The 22,960-nt window shown below is 41.4% G+C and overlaps 1 protein-coding gene across 1 annotated transcript in view; it reads right to left on the bottom strand.

Annotated features, from left to right (window-relative positions):
* The window catches only part of afdna (afadin, adherens junction formation factor a), a gene marked incomplete in the record, with an annotated part of 118,927 nt that extends 97,714 nt beyond the window's left edge, over positions 1–21,213 (bottom strand). Inside the window, 1 exon segment of the mRNA XM_037685954.1 lies at positions 20,874–21,213. Coding sequence (XP_037541882.1) covers positions 20,874–20,975 — 102 coding nt within the window.
* Positions 21,214–22,960: the final 1,747 nt, after the last annotated feature.

Here is a 22,960-nt window from a genome sequence, read left to right as displayed (position 1 = left end):
ATGGTTGTTTGTCTCCATGTGTCCCTGTGATGGACTGGAGACCTGTCCAGGGTGTCCCCCACCTCTCAAACAGTGATGGGTGGACACTGGTACCAGTGACCCCCGTGACCTGGAAAGGAAGAGGGAAAAGAAAAGGAAAAGGAAGGAAGGACGGATGGATGTTTAAACATGTTAATTGATGTCGTTTGTGTCATGCTTTGATTCATCATCACAGTTTTATATCCACTTGTGTTGCTGCCTCTTAACCAGGTCGTTATTGTAGACGAGAAGTGGTTCTCATCTGACTCACCTGTTCAAATAAAGTTTATAGTTTTAGATTAACAAAAGGTGGTAATCAAAAAAAAAAGTCAAGCTCGAAACAAACGCAGAAACCGTTGTGTTTTTTTTTTTTAAACCCTATTGTTGCTGTGCAAATTAAAAAAAAAAGAAAAACAAGTGTTTAAAACTTAGTGAATCTGAGACAGAAAGGATCAATTTCACTGTAAATTAAAATGAAGCTGGTGGAGACGCAACACTTCGAATGCATCCAATAAAATGTACAAACAACTCAAAGTTTATGCTTGAACTCTAATACTGAAATTAAACGCAACTAAAAACAAGCTCACATCTTGAATTTTTTGACCGGTCAGCTGAAATTTGGACGCCGTTTAAAAAGTTGTCCAAACGTCCCTGCTGCGCATCTCTGAATGTCTAAACTCGATCTAAAAATGTCGCCCAGGACTGTGAAAATAAAAGAGGATCAACCATTTCTGGCAATGTATTGATTAAATATTGATGTAAGGAAACAATTAGTCAAATATAAACTATGGTTGATTGATTAAACAATATTTTATGTCATCACATACAGATGACAGCTGTTCAACCTCTTCTCTTTCTGCATCATATAACAGTAAACTCATTATAAAAAGTACAACTCCAGCATATTTCAATATTTATTTTATTTAGGAGAGCCAGGAGCGTTAAACCAGGGACCATCAGACCCAATAATAGTTTTTATTCTGTAGCCATGAGGACGTTAAAGGCCATCCAACATCTATCTATAAGACATTTAGATGCAAGTGTTTTTATCTCGCTTTGAGTTTTGTTGTTTTTTACGTTGCAAGGACAGCCCTTAATTTTGTTACACTTGTTACAACGACAAAGAAGAAATATTTATCTGTCAAACCTGACAAGAAGAACATGAGCTCAGAAATCCGTAATTCGTTCTGCTACAAATATATTTCATATTATCGTTTTCCTAAAAATCCAATGTTGCAGTTTTGGCACGAAATGAACCGTAATCAGCACTTGACAACAAAACAATGCTGTCCTGGAGTTGAACCTTTTATTGTACAAAGCAAACCGGGTCAAAACTCCGACAACAGGCCAGGCTCTAAACTGGACTGACTGGGGATTCAGAGAATTTCCTGCAGAGCAAAAACAACCTGAAAGACCAAGAAAAAACAAAGACGGGCAGCGGAGGTTTGTTGTCCCGAAAGAAAGAACAAAAAAACTAAATGAACACATTTCCTCTGTGGCTGCAAAGAAAAGCCTCTTTGTTTCAGGTAGGTTTCAGCCTCAGTATCGAGCTGAACAAAGCCCACCTTGTCATTCTGACAGGAGTGAGGCATTGTGGGAAAGCTGGATATAAATTGAGCATGGACTGTAGGGGCCCGGAGATGATGCCCTGCCACAAATCAGAGCAGCTCATTGCTTCAACACCTCTGCAAGTAACCCACAGGGATCAAGGCTGGAACGGCTACTGAAATAAAAACAGTGTGTGTGTGCGTGTGTGTTAATTACCAACCGCAGGACTGTAAAGTGAGATTAGTTTGTGTCCAGTCTTATTAGCTCATTCATATTTACCCACAGTGGAAGTGAGGCCTCAACAAGCTGTAGAACTGATCAAAGATGATGATGAGCTCACGGGTTATCAACAATGTTTTGACTTTATCCATTTTCAGGAACAGTAACAGTTCAGTTGTCATTTTCCATGGGTCATTATTATCATCATGCTGCTAACTGGACCGTGCTGCTAACAAGATCACACTGCCAACAGTACCAGGCTACTAAAAGAATCTCACTGCCAACAGAACCACTCTGCTAACAGAACCATGTTGCTAACAGTACCATGTTGCTAACAGAACCACTCTGCTAACAGTACCATGTTGCTAACAGTACCATGTTGCTAACAGAACCATGCTGCTAACAGAATCACTCTGCTAACAGTACCATGCTCCCAACATTTTATTGCATTGTTGACTTTGTGTTGACCTGCATAAGACAATAAACCTAAACCTATGCTAAAGCCCACTTTTGCTGTTCCTGATCACTCCATGTAGCCCGAGGGGTCATGGAAGTTTGTTTTGTGGACTTGGAGAAGGCATTTGACCGTGTTGCTCGGGGTACAGTGTGGGGGGTGCTCCGTGAGTATGGGATTGGGGTCCCATTGTGGATGGATGGATGCATGCATGGATGGATGGATGGATGGATGGATGCATGGACGGACAGACATAAGGTTTGACAAAGTTTGTCAAATCATACAAAGTCCATGAGATGATTATTAGCAGATGAAATACAAAAACTACAAACCACAATTAACATGAGAAATCACACCCCCTAAAAAATGTCCAATTACTCCAACTCTGGTCAAAACATTCACTTCTTAACTTACCAATATCTTAGTTCTTAACCTCAAAAGCTGAAATAAAAATGCTAGAAAGGTCACTCGCTTGTGGATGAACCTGTGTGCTACAGTATGTGTAACGGCGTGTGTAACGGCGTGTGTAACGGCGTGTGTAACGGCGTGTGTAACGGCGTGTGTAACGGCGTGTGTAACGGCGTGTGTAACGGCGTGTGTAACGGCGTGCGTAACGGCGTGCGTAACAGCGTGTGCATGAAATAAAGATCAATAACGGTCTGTTCTAGTTTACGGGGGCAGGTTGAACATGGCCCCATGCGATCAGGCTGTAAAGTTACACACATGCACACAAACAGAAGTGCACAAGAATGTGACCTTAGTATGCATTTTTGAAGGTCCACGCGTGCATAGAATAGAGAAGCACCCGTAAGAATGCAGTGCATGCACACACACGTGCACACACACACACACACACACACAGGATGCAGCGCTGAATAATACAGGTCCGCCCACAAACACTCTCAGCCTTGGAGTGACTTTTCTGCAGAACAGGAAGGAGGAAGCGGTGACAGACTCTCAGAGTGACCAACAGTCCAAACCATTGTGTCCACTCAGACCAGGTGAGTCACTGAACCACCGTCTGAAGAACTGGTAAGACAAAACACCTGCACAGCCCCAGCATTTAGGATGCGCCTTTTTCATGCACCCACTGTAGATCCAGGACCTCAGTCTTTAACTGCAGTCTGATTTTACTTCTAATGTCTTCATTAAAGTGGGACCAGTTTTATCTTTCAACTGTTAATAACCACAGAGGACATGTGCGGGCTTTATCCTGCAAGAACAAAATCCAGTGGAAACGAGCTCAACCCAAGAGGTCATCGTGATAACAGCCCTGCATGAATGTGCGTTTTAGTAAAATGAGCCATTTTTTTGTTTGTTTTTAACGGGTTTTCTTTTCTCCCGTCTTTGCAGGGTTCCAACTCGTTAAAGCTCCGGGGGATTTTCAATATTTTACTGAATGCAAATTCAAAAAATTAATTTAACTTGTGGGCGTGGAAGCCATTTTGGACAGGAAGCAAGTTCACGTCAAGCAGTCGCATTTTTAAAAAAAAGCACCGTAACAAACGGATGCAGTTGGGTAAGAGGGGACGTTCAAGTCAAGAAAATCGGCTTTCACCGATTTTCTCTAAAGTTCACAACTGACGTCACGAGTCCAGTTTACAAAACTCGTACAAACAGCTGTTCAGACGTGAAGTCGTTCGTTCACAGACGACGTCGTCATCATCCAGGTGTGTTTTGTTTGGCAAGAACAAACGTCAAAGATCTGTTTTTATTCTCCATTTACTTTAAGAATACTTTGGATCAGTCGGAGCATAAAAAGTGACAAAAAAAAGTCAGAAATAATTTAAATATTTTCCCTCTCCTGATAAAACTTTAGATCATTTATGTATAATTATAAACCCAAAAGCAGTCTCATGAATACTAGCGGGCTGCCAACAGAACCCGACACCAACAAGCCGCTGCACGTTGCCATGACGACCACCTCAGCCAGGTGTCGTGTTGCCGCGGCGATGGTTGGACGGCCAGGCCCACGTCTCAGGTATCAGGAAGAAAAACAATGGAGGGAGGCAAATAAGTGCCGTGATGTGTGACTAAACTTAAAAACTGATTTAAAAAAAATGAAACCTCAGCAAAACCAGAAACATTTCCAGTCGTATTTGTGGAGATGCCTAAACTTCAAGTCTGACGGACCGCGGCGCAAATCCAAAACTTCTTCGTCCACCAGACGGTTCTCCTCCTTCTTGGGTTTCCCCTCAAAGCTTCTTTCCTGTCCCGCTTCAGTTAACCTGAATCTTTAGAGCTCAACAAGAACCCCGGTAGACGTAATGATTATCACCGGTAAATATCAAATAGAACACAAGAGAAGAAGTTTTACAATTAAAACCTGATAACCAATTCTTGACGCATCTATTTATAGCTTTGCTGAAATATATGGCAACCAAAATTACCAATATCTGAAGAGAACGGAAAAACAAACACTAAAATTCTTGTTTTGATCAATTCTTACCACTTTAATATTAAAAATACAAAAGCTAACATTTGATACATCTAAAAAGAATATATAAGCAACTATTTCAGACTCAGTTTATCGTCAACCAAACCATTAAAAACAGTTACTCAAGAGTCAATATATACTATGATTTAAAAAACAATAATGCATTAAAATTTGATATAAATTAAATTATAATTAAAATGGAATAAACTTCATTAAAAACACCATAAAATGATCAAAGATAGATTGACAGTGAGAAAAGCTGATGTGTTGCTGCAGCAGCAAAGAGACAGAAAACAAAAGAAGAAAAAGTTTGTAAGAAGAAACAGAATAGCCAACAATTTTAAAAAAAGCAAAACTATATCAGATTGCAAAAAAATAAGAACTGTGAACATAAACCTTCAATATAAATTAATTAAAAGCACTTTGGGTCATACAGCAGAGACACACATTCATGTTAAACATGGAAACAGAGTTAGAATCATAACAAACGTTTGGTTTTTTTAAATACGGATGAACAGATTTAAGGTTTACCGTTCATGCTGCACTATCAGGTTCAGTTTGCATTGTTACAGAACTGAACACGAGAGGAAGCAGGGGAGATAGAAACCGCCCACAGGATATGATCTTAGTTTGCCTTTTTTACACGGATGACGGCAGAGATCAGCACCATCACCCCATTAATCACAAGCTGCTGCACAATTAGCATATACGCTAACCTAACACTGAAAGCACCATAGAAAAAGGCTAACACAATTAGCATCGAGTTTATTACTGGAAGTTTCTGAACAAATCGGACGTTTCAAAGTTGTTGCTGAAGACGTTAATGTTATGACAAGCTTATCTAATATTTACAGACATATTTTTCAAGTTGAGGTGAAGAAAATATGAAAACGGTGTTAAAATACACAGCGTTGCTGCTTTCAACTACGGTAACCCTACTGGGACAAACTACTGCGCTGCAACTACTCACTGCTGACTCTCCTAAAGTGGCAGCAAAGCTCAACCCTAGCAAAATCTTTTTTTTTTTTATCTTTAATCAGAATCTTGCGTGTCTGCAATGTGATGCATCTAAAAATATACATTATGCCCCAACCCCTAGTAAATATGTTAATATTTATGTGCTCGCCGTCAAAGTTCCAGTAAAAGTTTTTTTTTGCAGAAGTGTTGGCGTTAAAAAGAGTCATTAAACTTGATGAATGTCGCAGATATGCTACAAGTGGTGCGCCTGGTGCCACAAATATCCAGAGTGGCTTATGAAGTCATGTGGCCTTTAACAAAAACACGGATTAAAGAAGGAAAACGTTTGTCCGAGCTTCATTTGTGCATGAGAAGATCAAAATACAACTCTAAAATAGCATAATTTACCATTATGACATGAAACGTTTTACATACTATCCCCGGGTTGGAACAAACTAAAGTCCCAGCGACAGATGTGCTTTGAACATCTGCATCAGACACTGCCTCCTTAAAACAAACTGAGCAGGAACACAAACTTTTACTAAAGACTCTCCCCGTTTTCAGATACAGAAACCACATCAGGACACGTGATAACATGCAGAAGATGGAGCTAATGAGAAATACGTCTGTTCTTCTGTCCTCAGAGAAAAATATCCACCCAAACCCCGGAGTCCCATAAACACACAGATACTAAAAGCGCACACACGCCGTCTGTTTGGGTTTACGTCAGTACAGTCAAATCACCCACTGTGGTTCTGCTCCAGCACCGAGTGTCGGAGTCTGTCAGACGTTCTTACGAAGCAGGGTGGACAGCTAAGGTCAACAAATATGGCCGAGTGCGGCAGAATCCTGAGGACACCCACATGGTGTTATTGTGTTGAAATTCTCCATCGGGGCCTGCCTGGAGGGCGGAGCTGGGACGGGGCGAGAACGAGGTGCAGCTCTACTGGGGACGGGGACGCAACGACAACGAGCAGGAGCGGAAACGAGACAAACGGAAGTTTCAAGCATCGAGGATGTGAGCCTCCACGACCCGGCGAGCAAACGGAGAACCCTGATGTTCATCTCGAGATGCTTTGAAGACTCCTTCACAGGTGACGCCTGCCAACAGTCGCAGAAGAGTCAGGCGCTGGCCTAACAGGACCATTATCCCAACAACAGATATGGAGCGCTCGCTTTATTTGAAAGAAAAGCTTAAAAGAGCAAAACAGAGAAGAAGTTCTAAGAAGCTCAGACTCATGACAGAATAGACTGCTCTGACCTGCACACATCCAAACAGAAGAAGTGTCACAGCAAAACAAGCTCGACTCTTAATTAGCCTCTTTTGATCAATCAGCACACGTTCAAGTCCAGATAAACAGTTACTGGAAACGGCCACAGCCCCACCAGAGTCGTGGGTTTCTCTTTCTCCTGAACATTTCAAAATCTTACATTCCTCGGCTAATCGGCAACTATCCATCTGCTCTTTGTGCTGAAAGCTCCATTTATAAAACTGAACTGAAACCGTACGCTGCAGATGGTTAAAGGCTAAATAAAATTAAAAACTTCAGCAAAGAAGACTAAAAGAACTGCAGATATGAACATTTTTCTCATCTATACTCTGTCTTCAGTAGTAAACCAAGTGTCTCTAAAAGCGCAATAGACAGAAAAAACAATAAAGTCCAGTTTTCTCACACGGATCTCTCAACGTGTTCGTGGCCAAACGTTTGTTATCCTGAAGCTTCGCACACACCGACGCCAAACGCAGAAAATATTTTTACACTTGGAGACAGAAACAAATATTTTAGAGTTGTGGAATGTCATTTGTGTGCTGGGTTTGTTTGTCAACTTCGCTGGTGTGCGCGCACACGTACGTGCGTGCGTGTGTGTGCACGTGTGCGTTGAGGTCTTATTAAGATGGGGATAAAACTGAGCTAATCCAAAAGACGGCCACTGACCTCCACCACTGTTGGCCGTTACATCCAACAAAAAATGCTTTTATTATTCTGACATTTCCTGAATGTTTTTTATGCTTATTGTTTGTAAAAGTCAATATTATACCCATAAATGTTCTTTGTTGAGCTAGATGAAATTCTTTATTGCCCAATGTCATAAAGGTAGGCGATCATGTAGTTATTTGTGCTTGTGGAACATTACCACTGGATGTACATAATAGAGGTGTAACAATACATCGACTGAAATCGATATATCGATTAAATGATTAATGATTCGATTATATTGTGGCAAAACTAAAACATCGATTCGTATAATCATCTTTAAAGTACGCTTTTATTTTGAAATTCCCAAGGCGTGGAAACAACAAATTTGTCATGTTAAAGCTCAATATCTATTTTTGTTTCTTTATAAGTTAAGAGCACTTTTAAGTGAACTGGTTTAAAAAATGCACTTAAACATGAGAAATGTGAGAATATACTGAACAGGTCATTTATTTTTATTTTTTCATTAATTAAGAAAAATATACATTTTATTTAAATGCCTGGTGCCTGTAATAACAGAAATAAAATGGTTAAATCATATTTGAATTGTTTGTGTAAATTTGTTTATATGTAAATGAGACGGGCATTTGATATCGCAAAACATCGATCGCAGACTTGTGAATCGAAATCGTATCGTGACAAACTTTGTGATAGAGAAAAATCGTATCGTCATACAAACAAAACAATATGATATCGTATCGTGATGAAGCTGGTGATTATACATCCCTGGTACACAACCGATTAATTTCTGGAGTCAACCCAATTCTAGACGCTGCCGCAGACAACAGCCTTTAGAAACGCTAACGGTGAGTTTTACAGATGTTGACCTAAAGTTTGATGTTCTGAGCACCAACAGAGCAAGATCTTTGTCTCAAACATTTGTAGGGAGCTCTTCATAAAAATAAAAATAACTCTTAAAATGTTTGTAAGGAGCTCGATCGTCGACATGCTACATTTTAGCATGACTTATCGAGTTTCTCATGAATAAGGTTTTTAAAATAACAGGCTCGCTCTTGTTTTGTAAACTGCTCATCTGACCACCAACGACCTGTCGCCCTGCGGTCGACGCTGAGCTTGACTCGTGATTACTCCCAATGATCGCGCAGGCTGCTCTCTCACGTTTTCCCTCCTGACGGACTGCGACGTAGCCGCTGATCTGCTGCAAAGCACCATGGGAGCTGCTGGTCACGGGCAGTGACAAACAGTCGTAGTAACTGTCCCTGCCTGATCCTGCGAGGTCGACGGAGGGACGAACGCGAGGGCGGGATCTGACCGACAGGTGGGACAGCGTATGAGGCGGCGGGAAAGGGTCCACGTAAAACCAACGAGGGCTAAAGGAAGACACAAAACAAGGGCGGGGGGCAAGGCGGGGAGGGTGGCGTGCCGGGCCTCTGAGGGGATTAACGTGGTCCGACAGGCTGGCTGGGACAAACGCACATCTACACAGAGCTTTGAGGGCGAGCTGCTCTGCTGAGCGTGCACAATGCACCGCTTGTTTTAGAAACAAGAGGAACGAGAGATAAGAGTGAGGCCAAATCACAGAGAAGGAATGTGAAACTGACAGAGGGCAGGGAAGTGTCACAAACTGCAGGTGCTTCCACACAAAACTCCTCATTTGTAAACGCCAAAACTTTCCAGATCTTTTTCTCTTCCAATTTCTGCCAAGAGTCCATCCTGTGACCTTCTCCCTCGTCTGCATTGCTCCACTCCAGACTCCATCTGCATTCCTGACATTCCATCAGCAGCAGGAAAAATGACACATTACCCATTTGGCTGCTGAAACGCACACATCCAGAGGCACACGGACCGGGCTGGTGTGTTGCTCTGGACCGCTCCTTTAGGGAGCAGTTTCACATATATTGATCACTCTTTGAAGGCCCATTACAGAAAATTAACTGCCTCCACAGGAGAACAGTGATTCTGCAAGATACAGCGAGAATAAATTTAGACTTAAAGGACCTGGGAACCGACGTAACAATCAATTAGCTTATAGATTTCACAAACTGAACCAAGTAGTGAAGGTTAGTGTGATCAGGAGGGCTTCAAACAAGAACTGCAACAATGATGATGCTCGGTGTGACCGTAGAAACGCTGGCGTCAATGTGTTATTTATTAAGAGACGATTATTTTTAAAGCCACGTTTAATGGGGTCAGGCGTTTAAAAGACAGTTTTCATATTTTTGACAAAGCATCTGATTCAACTGCAGATTTTATTGTCAGGACCAATGTCTGGTACTGATAACGGTGTTGCCTGTCTCCTCCTGTGTTAGCAAAACATCTCGTGAACCGTTGGGCAACTTGTATTGGGACGTGCAGAAGGTAATTAATGAACGCCGACCTGCAAGTAAATAACTTGAGGAATGAACTTGAGTCAAGATGGCTGCCACAGCCAACTGACGCAATAAACACACAATTAGATATAACCCAGATAAGCTAAAAGCTGGTGTGGTAGTAGCTGAGAGTCATTCACGACACACACTCCGAGTGTTTTACTTAAAACTTTAGCATCGACTACTGGAGTAAACTATGTCTGTTAGCAAAACATCTCAACTACCAGAGGACATATTTTACTCTCCTTTTCAAAGTAATCAATAAATGTACATCTACAACCAATTTGATGTAAGATGACCGCCACAGCTAATCGAAACCAAACTCAAAGGCGGCGTTACCTCGGTCGGATTGTGCGTTAATAGTCCGTTGTGGTAGTAGCTGGGAGTTGTTCGCAGCACGTATTCCGAGTGTGGCGATGTCGCAGGAAACGACGAGGTATTTCTGAGGTTTGGTCAAGTCGTCTATAGCCCGCTGAATTAGAGGATGCGTCTTCTAAACTTTGTTCCATTGAGAGAACATCCCTGCTAAGGCTAACGCTACTTTAATGACCCGACACTTGTTTACCTGATCCACCACCACTTTCACTTGAGTAGATCCGACAGTAAACGGAAGGAGAACAAGCTCCATCACAGGCCCACAGGCTGTCCAGAGTGACCCCATCCTTCTAGTTAATGTGCAGCAGCCAATAAAGCCGGTCCGCTGCAGTGATTACAGCTGAACCAGACACTACCGGAGCCGCATGTGGTAAACACAACGCCCATCGAAACACGTTCGTTTCTTATTGTTTGGAAATGGTTGTTTTTCTATTTTAAACATTTGTGAGATTTTCCTCTAAATCTTTTAATTAGCTTTAATTTCAAACACGCCTGCAGCCTGGTTGTAATCTCATGTTCGAGATATCCAACGAGAAAATTACAAGAATCTGTAAAATCCTCGGAGGTACATTAATTTCAGTGTTGGTGGCCATCTTGAACACGGTCGGGTCCAAAGGTTAATAAGTTAAAGATGTGCATCCAATGAGTTTCATTCAAAGTCTTCCAGTGGTTTATGGGATATTTTGTGAAAAAGACAATCAGGGTGAACTCCAACAGTCAACGTCGTGGTTTTAAATGGAGGAATAAACCAAATGAATAAACTAAATGTCATTTACAACCTCATAGCAAGGTAAAAACAAATCTCTGCACAAGTGGTCTGCAGCGATTACAAGCAAGAGCCATTTCTGCTCATTCTTACCAAAACATGCCCAAAGCCACAAAACTCTCAAAGCTTGAAATAAAAACTTGATGTTTTATAAACGTTACAAAAAAAAACAACTATGACATTGTGAAGTTAAAAATCTGTATTGAATGGTTTCAATAGTTTACACATAAACTACTAAATTAAGTTTATTTTAATAAATGCAGAGATTATTTACTTAAATTTCTATTAGAGGCTCTTTTTTTTTAGAAAACCCTTAACTTATATTTTTATTGTTACCAGAGCAATTTGTCATTTTTATTGCAATATCATAACCTAGTCATTTGATGCGCGTGCATGTTTTTCTATCCAATAACTTTCTTCAGATATGTTCAAACACGTTTCATTTCTCTAAAAGACCACACTATTTGTTTGGAAGTTTGGTAAATATGATGCGATAAAACTGATGCAAACTTTTTCTCGTTATTTGTGTCGTTCTCTCATAGATTGTTTTTATTATTTGTGTAAAACTGAACAGAAAAACGACTAAAACTAGTCTTTTTTTTTGTAGTCATAAAACAAATAATCGATTTTACGTTTGTTTTGATCAAAGCTACAAGAAGCCACTGCACAGGGACCAAAGGGTCGCACGTGACCCAAGAGCCACTAGTTTGGTGTTTTAAACCAGAAAACACCTGGAACATCAGGACGTTGTGGTGAAACTGACACCAGTCTTGCGAGGCGGGATTCAGCTGCTACAGATATGGATCATAACTCTGCAGGACGGGCTGTAAGACTCGCAGTCGTGACCTTTCACCCTGCGCCATAAACCGCTCCTCTGCGACTGCTCACACACCTCCAGAGGCTGGCCACGAGGTGTGGCGTGCAGCACACGACGCACTCGGACCCTTCATGCAGAACCAAAATTATCTCAGGCCCAAAAGCTGCGAGGAAAGGCAGCAGAAGATGCAAGCGGCAGCTAATGTCACAATATACGAGGAGGCCTTAAAGTGCAGGAACTCTCAGTTCATGTGCCAGCAAACAGTTTAAAACATGTTTTAAGGCTCCAAGTTCAAACTATAAAACATGTAAAGCAACAACATTAAATAATACTTTGAGGGGGTGAACGGGCCATCGGGAGCACCGGGACATTTCCTGAACTGGGAAATGTCCCGGCACGGTTCGGGTCGGCTCGGGTTAAGGCTCCGTTCAGGTCGTGCTTGATTATTTTAAATAAACAATCTGGTATCCACCTCACTGAAGCTCCCACAGCAGCGATGGCGAAAGACGGACTCAACTTGTCTTTCTCTTTCTGAGGCGCCTCAAAAAGAGAAAGGAGGGGACCCCATGGCGCTCACTGAGCAGGCCAGGCCACCGGGAAACAACATGTACAATCTTGCATTGAAAACCTGCAGAAGAATGAGTCCGCTCAAGAAGAAACGCAAAGTATCGAGGGACATTTGTCAAATCGACCGAGTTATCACCATTTATAGAAACAGCCTCTTTATCGTCTCACGGATGGGAAATTCAAGATCTGTTGGCTAATAAGGATTAGCAGTGGCAGCCATTTTGACCTGGACTGACACCAAAATAAATTGGTTGTAGATTTACAACAGGAAATATGTTGGCGAGCGATAAAAGCATGTTCAGTTTTAAAACACTTAAATTTATTAAGGCCTGCACTATGTTTTTGTTTTTAATCAACATACAACTAAGAATCCATCCTTACAGCTTTTTAAGTGTTTGATTTACCTGCAACTAAAACTGGCAGAAAAACGAGAATGAAATATTTAATTTGCCTCGAATCATTTTCTTTTAAAGCCATAATAGTGCACGACTTTACCAATGATACCGATTTGAATTTTTATGCTTCTAACATTTTCAGCATCAAGAACTGATCGTTTTGAGGTCGATTCTGGTCTTTCTTACGCTCTTTGACTGGTGTACAGCACTTTGGCCCAATGTGCCATTTTTAAAATGCTTTACAAATAAAAATGTGTTCTGTTGCATCAACTCAGACTCATCAGGGTTTTTTGAGAAAACTAATTATTTCTCGCCTTTGATTAAATCTAAATGTAATGATCAGTTCTGGAAGGAATATCTCTGCACAGATCAGATCTTAGCTTTAGCTTTACCGCTCGATCTCCTCCCACAAACACTCTCCTGTCCACTCATCCTCACAGCTTTTAGATTTTGCTTCTTTTCAGAAGAGGATGAACCTTTGATGCTTTTGACACGGCATCTCTTATTCCATCGTCCACTCTCCGTTTACATCCCACACTTATTTTACCCACTCATCATCGTTCCGGTATTTTTTTCATCTATGTCCGAATGTAAACAAACAACTCAATCGTTGGCAACTGAACATAATCCTGCTGATTTGGTCATTTACTGCAAACTATGCAGAAAACTTTTGGCAGGGCGTGTATTTAGTGGTTGTTTTATAGATTATACACGTACACAAAAAAAATTCACATAAAAAAATTACATACTTTGAACAATATTATGGCTTCCCCTCCATCAGAAAGAACTGCAACACTGACAGATAATGTAGTGTCTGACAGACCCGTCACTGCCGTCTGCCTCTGTAGCTGCAGTAAAACTGTACAGATAAATGAAACCCGCCTGTTAGTAAAATAACCAAAGACCGCTTTGTGCTACACTAAAACAATCGATCACGGCACCCTTTAGCACACACGAGCTTTGTTTTCAGAGATGCTTGTCAAATGCAGGGTGCGTGTGAGGGAGGCCTCTCTTTAGAGCCGACTCATCACAGCTTCAGCGTTTCCATGGCGACGCAGCCACACGACATGATGAGAGACAGACAGACAAGGGGAGGCAGGGTGCGGTCGACAAACAGAGAGAGGAACAATGCGCGCGGAGACAAACGCGCAGGGCGGTCAGCGGCTACGTGCGAGGGTGACCTCACAGTGCCGTCACTGTTGCCGAGGGCCAGCGGTTACCCAGAATTCCACTGGGGAGAGACCAAACGGTCTCCATTCTGTCAAAACAGAAACGGGCAAGGTGAAGCACCACCGCAGCAACAACGTCTGTTCTGAAACGTTTCACCCACGCCGCTCCTTTAGAAGCCCGGACCCAAACCAGTGTCGAATTAAAAACAAGAAAGCGGTTTGTTAATGGTTACAGACGCACGACGACGCGCTAAAACTCTTAACGATTGCATCAAATTAAATACTGAGCAAAATGTTGATGTGGTAGTAGCAGGCGGTCATCATCAGAACATAATCTGAGCACCGACACAGCTCCTCCGATCATGTAATAGAACACGTGATAAAGGTCTGACCAAAACATTTACAACCCTACCTCTCACCATAAGATTATCTAACATCAGATTTATTTAAGAATACTTTTATTTAATGTACTCTAATATATCTATTTATATTACACTATGTTTGTGTTCTCATTTACACAGGTGACCTCACAGTACATGGAATGCCTTTTACGCTGCACCATGTCTTTATGACTTAATGCCACCTAAACCGGAAAGTTTCCACCACCGTCTTTAAAGCAGTTCTGCAATAAATGTGTAATGTTGTTTATTATTAAATACATGTTTGCACATGGACTTAAATTATCATTTTAAAAAAAAGGTCCAAAATATTTATAAAGCACTTTCAAAAACAGCAGCAAAGTATTGAAAAATTAGTAAGAAAGACGCTCGTCTGAAAATTTATCGTGCAAAATAAATTAAACGTAAGTTGGAATCCCGTAAGGTATTTGATTTGATTTTTATCAGTTTTGATCCCTCAGTAAAATAAATTTATCATCAGGAGAAAATCTGCAAAAAATGTTTAAAAAAAAAAACTGAACCAAAAAAAATCACAATGGAAATAATACAGTCTTTCCACCTAGACAGGAAACGCACTATCTCCACAAAACAGTCACTTCCTGTTCAGTTTCCCGCTTCCTGTGCAGCGAGGAAACGGAGGGAGCGGCCACTCATCTCATGGCGAGCCTGCTTGTTATATTTCACTTCCCATCAGGAAGAAGGTACACATGAGCTTCCTGCTAGTAAATCCATTTTCAATTCTTCTGGTTCAAACCTCGAGAACAGCTCGAGTTTTAGGGCGAAGCCCACCCAGTCATCCCAGTATCACCACCATAAAGACGAGTAACTTAGTGTCACAGCTTGACGAACATAAATAATACTAATTAAATGCTTTTCTTGTTTGTTTTTATTATCCATCATCCCCTTCGGTTGTCTTCAAATGTTAAGTTCTGCAGATTTTCTGAGACCTGTGCAACTTTAAAATGTGTTTGTGTGAACATCACAACAAATAAACAGTCGATCGTGAGCAGAGCGGAGGAATTAAAGTCTTTTTTATGTAATCTGATGATCTGGTTTTTTTTTTTTACTTTTTAACTCCGTTAGTTGTGGTAGTAGCCGAGACTGAACCCTGAATGGATTTTAGTGAAACTTTCAGAACATAATCATTGGATGTGCATCTTGATTACAGTCGACTCAAATCAAGATGGACGACACAAATAATCAACAGCCAACCCAAAAATAACTAGAGCTTAGTCAGTTTAACAGATAGTAACTAAATACAGCTAAAGTTTTACGTTTTAGCAGCTGAAAGTCTCTCCATCACGTCTCAACATGATGATCTTTACGATTGAACATTGGACTGCTAGGCCTTTAATTTCTAAGCTCCTTTTCAAAGATTCTCCAAAATTACAAAAACTCAAATGGTTGGATTTGCCCTTTAATTCGAGAGCTAACAGCTGACTCTCCTTCAACTAATTATACTTTATTGGGAGTTTAGATGCGCACTTACTTTGTTGTGCTCGTGTGGATTCATTGTTCCGTCGCAGTAAAGTGTTTGTAGATCGTAACAAAGAACTCAGCCGAAGCAAATGTTGCATTTAAAGACCGTACTTCCAGTTGTTCAAATACACTTTGACCAAACACGTTTAGATGATAAACATTTAACATGTCGCAACCTAAAATCTCTAGACTTTATTTAAGAGATTTCCTTTGATCCCAACATCTTAAACGTTGGTTTAGCTGTTGTTTTAAGCCGCTTCGCACACGAGGCTGAGACGCGCTCCAAAGTCAGTCATCTACAAACTGACACGCAACGCTCTGGAAAAGTGTCGAGTCGGCACTCGGGACAAGCGGAGGAGCGTTAAAACTGTCCGGCCTCCGTCGCATAAATAAAACACTTTTAAGACGTCCTCTGCAGCCTCGGCTCAACAACGAGCACTTTTCATGAACTGACTTGGACAAGTCACTGCTCATCTAAAGACGAGGAACCTTTATACGTCAAAAACATTTTTTTTTTTAGTAAATTAAACATCGGATTTAAGGAAAAACAAGACTAAACATCTGATCAGATTATTGACATGGCTGCATTAATTATTCTGCTGACTACCGACTGCTAATTACACCGTTATCGCACATAATTAAACAGCAGCATGCCCGGTGAAGCTAAAATAAAAAGTGCAGCAGTTATTTATTGTCCAGTGCAACAAATCAACGCCGACTTCATGTAAAATGTGCTGCAGCGCAGTGCAAGCTTCGTGGGACGTTCCAGTATTTATGGAGGCTTAATTTGTAAAATGCAGTCCTATTTTAAATGTATTAAAACCTGCTTTTCGGCTGCACTACTCCTGAAACATCACTTTGGGTTTGCTGGGCTCGTTTCCATGTTTTACGTTCGGGTCGACCTCGTCCACAAACTTCTTCATTCTTTCCAAGCACGAGCAGCTGCAGAGGGTCAGTCGTCGGCATACATGCAAACGTGCGTTAAAAGAACGCAACGAACTGTAAGAGACGTGCAAGTTCGTGAACCGTCTGAGATTCTGTAACGTTACACGACGCTGTGCACATGTTTTTAATATGCTTATGGAGCCATTAGTTAGATTTTCTATCTGAAAAGAGGCTAAGAACATCTTTCTGAATAAAACGTGAGCAGAGGAAAATAAAATCAAAAGTTTATATCAAATCTTAATCTGAATTAAAGCCGTCCAGTGTAGAGTTCTTTCCCACATCCTAACAAAAACTAGATATTGCCAAACATGGATCCAGACTTTACATTTATGAGAAGGACGAGGCGTCGAATCTGAACAAACGTTCGTATTTTGATTTGATTTTCCTAAAAGTGGCGCCAATCCATCAGGAAAAGACTGCGTTTAAGTCTCAAAGTAATAAAGAGGAGGAATTTTATACTTAATTATAATACTTAATATGGTTGCTGAACAACAAAAAATAATATGATGGGAACAAATGGGAGGTAAAGATCAGAAAACACAGGACTTAATAAGCAGGTAACAGATAAAAATCATAGCCAAACCTACATTTACATTATAAAACTACACCTCTTTCCTGATCATATAAACCACCAGGATCACTTCCCATTTAACAGAAAGTAAAGACCAATCATTCATATAGACTATCCAGTCCAAGAATAAGCTCAAAGATAATTAAATGTATTTTCCTGCCAACTCTTGAGGACATGATTGATACATAGAAGGGTTTAAGTGAATTTAAGAATTTCATTACAGCAGTAAATGTGATTTAAACCTTTTGATACGACTCAACAAGTGGAGATTTTTTTTTGTCCAGTTTTCGTGTTTACCATCCATGTTGAGGAGATCTGGAGCCAATAAACTGAACAAAGTTAAAGATAATCAGCTGTTGTCAAACCAGGCTGCTTTCTCCAAATCAATGTTTGTTATCTTTTGTAAACTAGACAAGTTCTGTACGAATTATACTGTGAATGGGAAGCGAGATAATCGTTAGTGATACTGAAGTTCAAAAGGACAAGGAATGTTTAACAGCTGTGTTCAGAACAACACTTTATTTAAAAGTTTAAAAAAAAAAAACAGTTTTCCTTCTATAAATGACAACGTGTCGATGCAGATGATGAAGGCTAAGCCAGTGAGGTCGATTTATAACGGCGAACAAACGTGTGATTGCGTGAACTGCTGCACGCTCGAATAAAAACCGACACAACTCAACTAAACACGAGCACGAAGGCGACACTTTTATAATCCTCCTGTTTTTATCCTTTGCAAAACTTGTGTTGGAAACATGTCAATCAGAAGTTCATATCTGGAGACCATCTTGAAAAACCCCACCGGGTGTTTTGTGACCCACACTGGGGTCCCGACCTAACTTTTGAAACCACTGCCCCCCCAAAGAAAAACCCTTTAAATAAAATCCCAAATAAAACAAACTGTTGCTCGTCTGAATCTGAGCGGCGCTCGGTCTGCAGAAGCAAGCCGAACGTTTCTGCAGACTCCTCACGTGACAGCAGTGCATGTTGGGATGTAATGAGCCCGGCAGCACAAGATCCGCAGCAGGACTTTATTCGGTTTGAGTTTGTGAGATTAAAAAGTTGGAGAACCTTTGTTCCAGACGAATCATCCATCCATGGCTAATCTAATCACATGAATGATCTCACTGCTCTAAGGTCACATTAAAAAAAATTTAAAAATGGTGCTTTCTTTCAGCGACGCAACGTTCCGATCAAATGTAAAACAGGCGTCGATCTTGCTTGGAAGTATTGCTGGCATTTTGTTCACAGCCTCGGTCAGGAGCTGTCTGGACCATGTGAAGGACACTCGTGCAGCTCGGGGGCTCCAACAGCTGACATGTGGGCAGGCGGGGCGGGGTGTGGAGGGGGCAGCCATGCGTCTGCTTTACATTTAATCATGGCCAACTGGACGAGACGCTGAGCGTGCTTTCAGCAGAAACCCTGAGGCACCGTGAGAGAACTACAGCCTGGAGAACTATTGGACAGGGTTAATCATTCCTCGCAGAACCAACCGAGGCGAGGCGGGGTGTGTGTGTGTGTGTGTGTGTGTGTGTGTGTGTGTGCAGCTCTGGCAAAACGGCTGGCCAGCTTCAAGTCTAATAAATTAATCGGCTCAAGAAGAAGAGGGGATCTTGTGACCCCCCCCTTGCACCAAGGGCAAGGTGGGGGTGAGCTGCCCGCCTAAGAACCGCTACCAACACCAACAAACACACAGCAAAGTCTCGTCCTGTAGTTCATTAGTAAACAACAACAAACCAAGTCCACTGAGGTGCTATCTCACCGAGTTGTGACTGGAAACTAGCTAGCGACTCAAAATTCCTGTAAAGTAAATTTCTGTTGCAGTTTCACCGAACACCAAGCGTTTGAAAACCATCGAGCCATGTGGCCGCAGTCCGGTTTGGAAATTCGTGGCCCGTTTTTATGCGTTCAACTTGGAAAACTGCATTCTTGGCCGTGCACATTATTTAGTTGACCCCGCGGGTCACTCTGCACCCACCTCTTCAGCCACACGGCAACAACACGTTTATGTTTTAATCTGCTGGAGCACACTTTAAAAAAAAATAATATTGGGACAGACTTGAACCGGTTTAAGAAAATATTTATCTTCACAAAGCTTTTGTTTTTTAGACCTGGACATTTCAGATGTTTTCTGTTGGCGCTTCCATGCAGGAAGCAGATCTGGCCCCTGAAGATGGGTTGGAGACACCACCTTCCGCTTCGTGACTATCCATCCATTTTCTTTACCCGAGAGGCAGAAGACAACCTGGACAGGTCACGGCTCCATCACAGGGACAAATCGAGACAAACCACCGTCAACACTCTCGCTCACAACTAGTTAGCAATTAAAACCCTACAGGGAGAACATGCCAACTCCACCCAGACCGGGAAGCGATGCTGTGACCTTCTCGCCGTGAGGTTACACCTCTAACCACTGGCTCACCGTGTCGCCGCTATCAGGCTACGTTGAGAACATCAGTTGCACAAATTTACTTAAGTTTTAAATTCGAACGAAGGCATTTGCAACTTGGGACGACAAATCTTTGCACCAACATGGAGACTCCCAGAGTTCACCAACTCGGTCCAGATTGTGGATGCAGACCAACTTGGACAAATCATAAAAAAACTATTTAAAAAATAAAACGCTCCAAGTCTTGTCCTGTGGTTCAGTAGTAAAGCAGAGCCCCTTAATTTGTTGCAGGGTCTAAGTCCTGCTGAGAGACAGCTGGAAGGACCCAGGGGGACACGATGGACCAGTTTCTGCTCTGACAGGGACTGTCCAGGTGGAAGCATTTACAGCACCCACCATTTGCAAACATTTTGAGCTTTTATTTGTTTTCACAGCGTAAACCTCTTCAGCTAGCTAACGGATTGAACATCTTTACACATCGCTCCTGGTGTTTGTTGTGCACTTGCCTTCTGTTGCTAACTAGCTAGCAAATAATAATAATAATAACAATAAAAGCCGAATAAATCAGCGCGGTTTTTAATCGCATGACCCTTTTTTAACAATTGCACCTTGACGTGCACGTTCAAGCGCGGGTCTCCAGCTGAAACACGGTGTATTGATCGTGCGTGTGACTACAGGGTTTGAGACTTTTCTCCGCTCCGAGTGGCGGCAGGTAGCTAGCAGCAGCTAGCAGCAGCTAGCTTCCTCGCTGTGAGATACAACCGCACGACGTCGTGGTCAATATTTAACTCGTTTATGAGTTTATTCAGCGCGACGGCTCGGAAGATGGAGGGGTTCTTCAAGGCCTCGTCGTGAGCCGCTCGTGTACGTTACAGTAAACCCGCACGGTTTTTCAAGGGTTTGGCGCTGACTGGATCCACGCACGCAGGGACTTGGCGCTGACCGAGTGACCGCGCTGCCCACGACGCACAGCCCGACTTTGCGCGCTTGTAGCCCGGGTGTGTCGGCTTTTGTTCGCCCGGCAGAGGCCCCGCGGCCTGCCCTGCTCTCCGTGCGGCTCTCCTACCTCCGTGGGCTGGCTGATCTCGAACAGGTCGAGCCGGTTAGCGTTCCAGTGGTTGATGATGTCGGCCAGTTTCCTCCTCTCCTCCTCCCTGCTCCCCGACATTGTTGTGGACGAGTCTATCCCCCACGAGCCTCGATGTGCGTCGGTACCGTTGAGTAAAAGTTCCCGTCACGCAAATCCACGAGAAGAACCCGCCGCCGGAACCGAACGCTCGGGTCTCCTTGTTTCCACAGCCAGTACTCGGCACCGTCCGTACCCCGGCTGATCCACGGACCTGCTGTCTATTTGCTTCTGCGCGCTCCCGGGGAAGCTCCGAGAACGCGCTCGGTTTAACTCTTTCGTGACTGAAATTTGATTCATGACGTCGTTGTTTTTTTTTTTTTTAAACAACAGGCACGTGGTGGGAGGGACGGTGACGTCACTCCGCGTTCATTGTGCATAATGTTTTTCTATTTAAAGCTCATGAAATTGAAATAAAAATGTACTAAACTGCAAAAGACTATTTATTTATTTAATTCTGAAATGTTTTTATACTACATTTTACAAATAAGGCTCATTACAAGTTTCATAATATTGTTTATAAAGTTTTTATTGTGCAATGGAATATTGTCCTTATGGAAGCACATTCCCGCCATGAAAGAAAAAAATAAAAGCCCAACATGAAGTCGTAATTTTGACTTTTAAAGTCATAATTATGAGAATAAAAGTCATACTTATGAGTTTTACAGTCATAATTATGAGAATAAAAGTAATAATTTCGAGTTTTAAAGTCATAATTACCAGAATAAAAGTAATTATTATTAGTTTTAAAGTCATAATTATGACTTTTATTCTTGTAATTATGAATTTAAAATTAGTAATAATGGATTTTATTCTCGTAATTATTACTTTAAAACTCAATTACGACTTCCTGTTGGGCTTTTATTTCATAGCGGAAATGGGCTTCGATACTAAATGTTATATAAAGTGGCAATGAAAAGATGTATACATTATATACCTTTATTTAAAAGGACGTTTGAAGGCTGAGGGACATACATTAAATGAATGAATCCATGTGCTATGCAGGAAAACTACCCGTGTCTGACAGGAAGTTGCATCCCTGTAGAGTCACGGTGTCCGGCAAGGGACAAACTTTGAAATTAAATTAGAAAAGTCAAAATTTTGACTTTAAAACTCGAAATTATGACTTGTATTCTCATAGTTATGACTTTAAAACTCGTAATAATGACTTTTATTCCCATAACTATGGCTTTAAAAGTTGAAATTATGACTTCCTGTTGGGCTTTTATTTTTTCTTTCATGACAGAAATGGGCTTCTACAGATCCAACCTTGCTTTATTGCTTTTCTGGTTTTAGTCAGTACTTTTTATTTTTAGGAATCAAATTACTTCTGTATATTTTGTGCTATTATTAGTTGTTCATATCACCAAAATATTCAGCTCAATAAGAAGACTATTGGGTTTTGTAACTTTTATAAATTTCAAACCATCTAACAAAATTTACAAATACATTTGTTTTACCTTTCAAAATTAACTGAGATCTCTTCAGTTCCTTCAAAAATATAATTTGAAATCTGTTTCAGCTACTTGCTCCTTTTTGTGTTTTCCTTTACTACATTGTTTTAGCTACTATTTTACAACTTTAGCTTTTAGCAAGCGTTTTGCTACTTTTGGTTTCAGATAGTCTTTTGTAATGTTCATGTTCATGCTACTTTTAACTTCAGGCTAGCCTTTTGCTACTTTTAGCTTTTAGCCAGCTTTCTGCTACTTTAGCTTATAGCCCGTTTGTTTGCTACTTTTAGCTTCCTGATGTCTTCCTGAGATCCCAATTTGTGCAGTGAGCTTAGCTAACATGTCTCCTTTGCATCCTGTGGTCTGACTGCCTTTAGTCAGCTCAATGGGGTGATCAGACACCTGCTGACAGGTGGGCAACTGCCCACCCCTCGGTGTTGTCAGGGTTTACTTCTATTAGCTTAAGTTCAAGTTCAAGTCAAGATTATTGTCATTTCCATCACACGTGGTATTTGAGGTGGAACAAAATTATGTGCTCAGGGTCCCAGTTTCACACAAAAATAGCAAAAATATAAA

This window comes from Nematolebias whitei, chromosome 12, assembly GCF_014905685.2.
Source record: "Nematolebias whitei isolate Nwh7 chromosome 12, NemWhi1, whole genome shotgun sequence".
In the NCBI taxonomy this organism is placed as follows: domain Eukaryota; kingdom Metazoa; phylum Chordata; class Actinopteri; order Cyprinodontiformes; family Rivulidae; genus Nematolebias; species Nematolebias whitei.
The sequence above is the reverse complement of the archived record's forward strand: the minus strand, read 5'-3'. Positions and strand labels throughout refer to the sequence as shown.